Source organism: Spironucleus salmonicida (assembly GCF_000497125.1).
Source record: "Spironucleus salmonicida strain ATCC 50377 chromosome Unknown tig00000003, whole genome shotgun sequence".
NCBI lineage: Eukaryota > Fornicata > Diplomonadida > Hexamitidae > Spironucleus > Spironucleus salmonicida.
In genome coordinates, this window is record NW_027150714.1 from 7,501 (window position 1) to 12,500 (window position 5,000).

Below are 5,000 nucleotides of genomic sequence, written 5' to 3' on the forward strand. Positions count from 1 at the left end.
CTGTGAGATTAGCGAGCAGTGTACCAAAATATCACCCGTATGTGTTTCCTGCTCAAACAATACCTGTTTGCAATGTGATGTTGGAAGCTAGCTCGCCAATGGTCAGTGTATTGCTAGTGATTCTTGTTCAGCGAAAGAAAACTGTATCTAGTGCTCAGCTTCCAACCCAGCTAATTGCATAGTATGCAAACTGTCTTTCCGATCCCGCTTCGGAACTTGTTTTCCTGCAGAATGTTCTAGCGACTAAGATTGTATTAAAACTAACGGCGAGTGTGCATTTACGGTGTCTGGTGCTAAATTTGCTTGTTCCTGCTCTTTCAGCTCATAAATAAGTTCAACCTCGATCTGCCTTAACACACTGATATGCCAGTCTTGTTTCGATAAATAACAGGTTTGTAGCCAAAATAATGAGGGAAACGAATTAGGCTGTACTTAATGCCAGCCTGGATCATCATACTTCAACAAAAAATGTGTTCCAAATAATTGTGGAAGTTGCTCTGGAAATGCGATTTGTGAACTTGTAGATTTTAAAACATTCGAGTGTGTACCATGTTAAATAGGGTAACTTGTGAGCAGTGATAGGACAAAATGCCTAGAAAACGCATGCCTAACAAACTGTAAGGCTATCAGTACTGACTATGAGTGTGTTGAAGAGTTTGGGTCCTTCGCATGCGACTGTAAAATCGGATTCCGATATTCTAGGTAACAATAACGGTGTTTATAATCGACTTGCTAAGAATGCCAGAATATCAACTCCACGCTATGCATTTTGAAGTAGAATAACACGTTTGGTTGTATTTGTGCTGATCAAAAAATGTTGTTTAGAGATAGTAAATGTATACCAAACTGCGAGATTATTAATGGAGTAAGCGCATTTTGCAATGAATAAGGCGTGTGTGGGTTAAATGGATAGTGTGTTTGTAATAATAATCTCAATACTGAATAGAACTGCGCATCATGCGTAGAGGGGGCTTTTATTTTGGACGAAAAATGTATATCTCCGAGTTGTGGAACGTAGAGTCACTGTAATGGAAGGGGCATTTGTGAAAAAGGTTTTTGCCGATGCCACTTTGGTTACATTGGCAGCGATTGCCAGCAATGCATACCGGGATTCATAGAGGTAGCTGGTGTTTGCGGCAGTCCAAGCTGCCAGATGGAAATAGGTTAATGCTCTGGAATGGGAAAGTGTTAGAATAGCATTTGCTAGTGTTTGAAGCAAAACCATGGGGTGGATTGTGAAGAATGCCATGAAGGGTTTATCAAAGCAATTGACGGAACCGTCGTTCATTGCATAAATCTTAAGAATGCAGTAATTGGAACTGGAGATATATTAAGTATCCTCTTTGGCCTGGTACTTGCAGCTATAATAGTAGTATTTGGAGTTTTTTGGTTTAAAAAATGTAACCGCAGTAAGCGCTAGGATATGGTAGATAATAGGAACATATTTATCTGAATAATTTATTGCATTTGTTTAAATACCAGTATCTACGTGAAAAGTTGTTTTCATATTGAGTATTAATTGAGATTAATATTATTTAATATTACATAATAATATATACATGATAAATATAGAATTTAACATAAATAGACGGATCATATATTTATATATTCTTCTGTAATACAAATTTGGCTAAATATCTATTAAACAAACTTAATTCCTATTAATTTTCATATTTAACTCATTTTTTTAAATAGTAGTTAGTTTTGTATAGCTCTCTTTATAAAATAGGTTTTTAAGACCGAATTAGTTTTAAGTACTTCACGCGAAATAAATACGATTACGTAATATTTGATATTACTGTTGCGTCGTATAATTTTCTGGAGATCTCACATGTTTGGCTTATATAAACGGTAGAAGGTTTACTCTAATTTGAAATACTTTTACATGAATTTTCTAAATTTTCAGTTGCGATTATCATTAACCTTGTAAATTTATTACGATAAATTGACCCACAAACAAAAATAAGGGCACCGAAATTGTTAAAATTTTTTATACGTATACAAAATACGGAGTATTACAGATTTTTTGTCACTGGTTTTGATTTTACATGACGTAATTTAAATACAAGTAACAATTATTACATATCAGAATGTATTCGAAGTCATCTATGTATATTCAAGTCAATCAATAATCTATATTTATTAGTAATCCTCTATATAACTTTATTTTTGATTTATTTTACAATAGAGATGTTAATATATTAAGTTGCCAATAGCGTACAAAATATATGCATCCATGTTTATAATTAAACTATGCATGAAAAAAGCACTGACATAACATGATATGGTCAATATTTTTATAGTTACTATGGGTGCAACAGATAAAGTTAATTATGCAATTACACTACAATGGTGATCCTGCCTGATTGTAATAAGAACACAGATTAAATTTCTAGTATTACTGGGATTTCATATATTAACAGGGAACCACAAATCACGTACTATCCAACATATGTTTCATATAAAGATAGGTATTCTAGATTTTTATAGAAACGATTATATAGCTAGTAAATTATTTGGTAAATTATATGATTATAGTTTATACTTACCACAGAAGCGTGTCATAGTAATTTTATATGTAATACGATAAAAGTAGAGAGTGGATTTTTAGAACTAAAGGTCTATTAATGTTTAGTCATACAAGTACTATTTTGACTTGAATATCACTCATTATATATAATCATAGGAATACAGAATGCAAACTGTGAGGATACGGCAATACAATATATACAATCTTATTTTCCCTCTATATATATCGTTTATTAATTTCGATTGGATATTTAGCTATATAATATATATATTACATTTAAACCCCTGTTTGTAATAATAAAAAGGGTATTTTTGATTAATTTGATAAGATAGCTTATTTATTATACATAATTATATTATCGGGTCCATCTACGTTCATTCCAATTTAATTATTCAATACCTTATCTCATTAGAGCTATTAAAGATGAATCATTGTTTCCATCGATATCTGAATCGTGATTAATGAATTTTCAAGCCCAGGTATTCATATTTATGCGCTAGGTCCGATTATAGTTAGCTGATTCCACACATATAATGGAAGCAAGTTGGAGGTGTTGAACTTGTTATGATGTACATCGAATATGTGCTCAGTGAGATTTGTGCATGTGATAGAATCTAAAGAAACTACCATGCACGTCCAAAGGTCTATTATGAATTTAAAATATATTAAGGCCGTACCTTAAATACCTGAAATACCAAGGCTAGGCTTGGTAGCCAAAGATTCTATTTCTTTCAATTTCATTTATGTATGGAAAATCTATTTATCAATACACATATATAAGTCTGCCTGATAGCAGGTAATGATTATACCAGATAATACACATTGGATATAAATGCTAGCAATGCTACTATACAGTTGCTATTATGGAACACTATAATATTTATTACTAATAGTTCTGGCAGAGCCTGGATGCAATGCCGGCCGATATGATACGATTTTTTCTACACTAATACATCATGTTAGCCGTAAGTCTTCCTAGATCATATGTTAATTTTATGATCCATATTCTATTGTGTAAGGAAATCATAAAGTACGCTTTCCGTCTGTTTTACAAATACGTATGCACAATATATTAAGGCTCTAGCCTGGTCGGAAAATCCGCACTTTCTTAGTGGAGTGGGGTTTGACTTGAGTTTTGGCTTGCCCCTGTTTATATTCGATATAATACTGAAGTTTTTCTAGATTTTTAATACAAAATAATTAGTATTATCGTATAGTATTCCTACTTCCCGTTGCGCAAATTTAGGCGCAAAATCCAAAAATTCCCTTCCTTCAATGAGGGAAGTAATCAATCTCCACTGCGGTTAAGCTGGTGTCCAAATGGGTAACTCCTGCTGGGAACTCTTCTGCCTTGAACACGGTATCCACCAGGACGGCTAGATGCCTTCTGACAAGTCCATCGGTGTCGCCGAAGACTCTTTCAACACCTTCTTCTCTGAGACTGGTGCTGGTAAGCACGTACCCCGTTGCGTTTACATCGATCTCGAGCCCACCGTCGTAGACGAAGTTCGTGCCGGTGCTTATAGACAGATCTATCACCCTGAGTAGCTCATCTCCGGTAAGGAAGACGCAGCTAACAACTATGCCCGTGGTCACTACACCGTTGGTAAGGAAGTCGTCGACCTCGTCCTCGACAGACTCAGAAAGCTCGCTGACGACTGTTCCGGTCTCCAGGGCTTCATGCTCCACCACTCTTTCGGTGGTGGTACTGGTTCTGGTCTCGGCTCTCTCATCTTAGAGAGACTCTCTGTTGATTATGGTCGCAAAACCAAGCTCGAGTTCGTCATTTATCCTTCTCTCTCCATTGCCGTCTCAGTAGTTGAACCTTACAACACTGTTCTCGCTGCCCATTGCATGCTTGAACACTCCGACTGTGCCTTCATGATTGATAACGAAGCCATGTATGATATCTGCCATCGTAACCTCGACATCGAGCGTTGCACCTATACCAACATCAACAGAATCGTTGCCCAGATGATCTCTGGTATGACTGCTTCTCTCCGTTTTGACGGTGCCCTCAACGTTGATCTTACTGAGTTCTAGACCAACTTAGTACCTTATCCTCGTGTCCATTTCCCATTCTGCTCTTATGCTCCCCTCGTTTCTTCCGAGAAGGCTTATCACGAGAAGCTCACCGTTGCTGAAATCACCAACTCTGTTTTCGAGCCCGCAAACATGATGGTTAAGTGCGATCCCAGACATGGTAAGTACATGGCATGCTGCATGATGTACAGAGGTGACGTCGTTCCCAAGGATGTCAACGCTGCTATTGCCGTCATCAAGACCAAGCGTACCATCCAGTTTGTTGACTGGTGCCCTACTGGTTTCAAGGTTGGTATCAACTATCAGCCACCCACCGTTATCCCTGGTGGTGATCTTGCCAAGGTTCAGCGTGCTGTCCTCATGATCTCCAACTCTACTGCTATTGCCGAAGTCTGGTCCAGAACGGATCATAACTTTGACCTCATGT

The 5,000-nt window shown here is 36.8% G+C and overlaps 2 protein-coding genes across 2 annotated transcripts in view; both read left to right on the forward strand. All coding sequences in view use genetic code 6, as the record gives it.

The window, feature by feature from the left end:
• Nucleotides 1-1,453, forward strand: part of SS50377_28712 (Cysteine-rich membrane protein 2) — a gene marked incomplete at both ends in the record, with an annotated part of 2,025 nt that extends 572 nt beyond the window's left edge. The window contains one exon of the mRNA XM_067912468.1: nucleotides 1-1,453. This exon is cut by the window's left edge and continues 572 nt beyond it. Within this exon, the coding sequence (XP_067760188.1) occupies nucleotides 1-1,453 (1,453 nt within the window).
• A 2,352-nt stretch (nucleotides 1,454-3,805) lies between these two features.
• SS50377_28713 (Alpha-tubulin) overlaps nucleotides 3,806-5,000 on the forward strand; it is a gene marked incomplete at both ends in the record, with an annotated part of 1,359 nt that continues 164 nt past the window's right edge. The window contains one exon of the mRNA XM_067912469.1: nucleotides 3,806-5,000. This exon is cut by the window's right edge and continues 164 nt beyond it. Coding sequence (XP_067760189.1) covers nucleotides 3,806-5,000 — 1,195 coding nt within the window.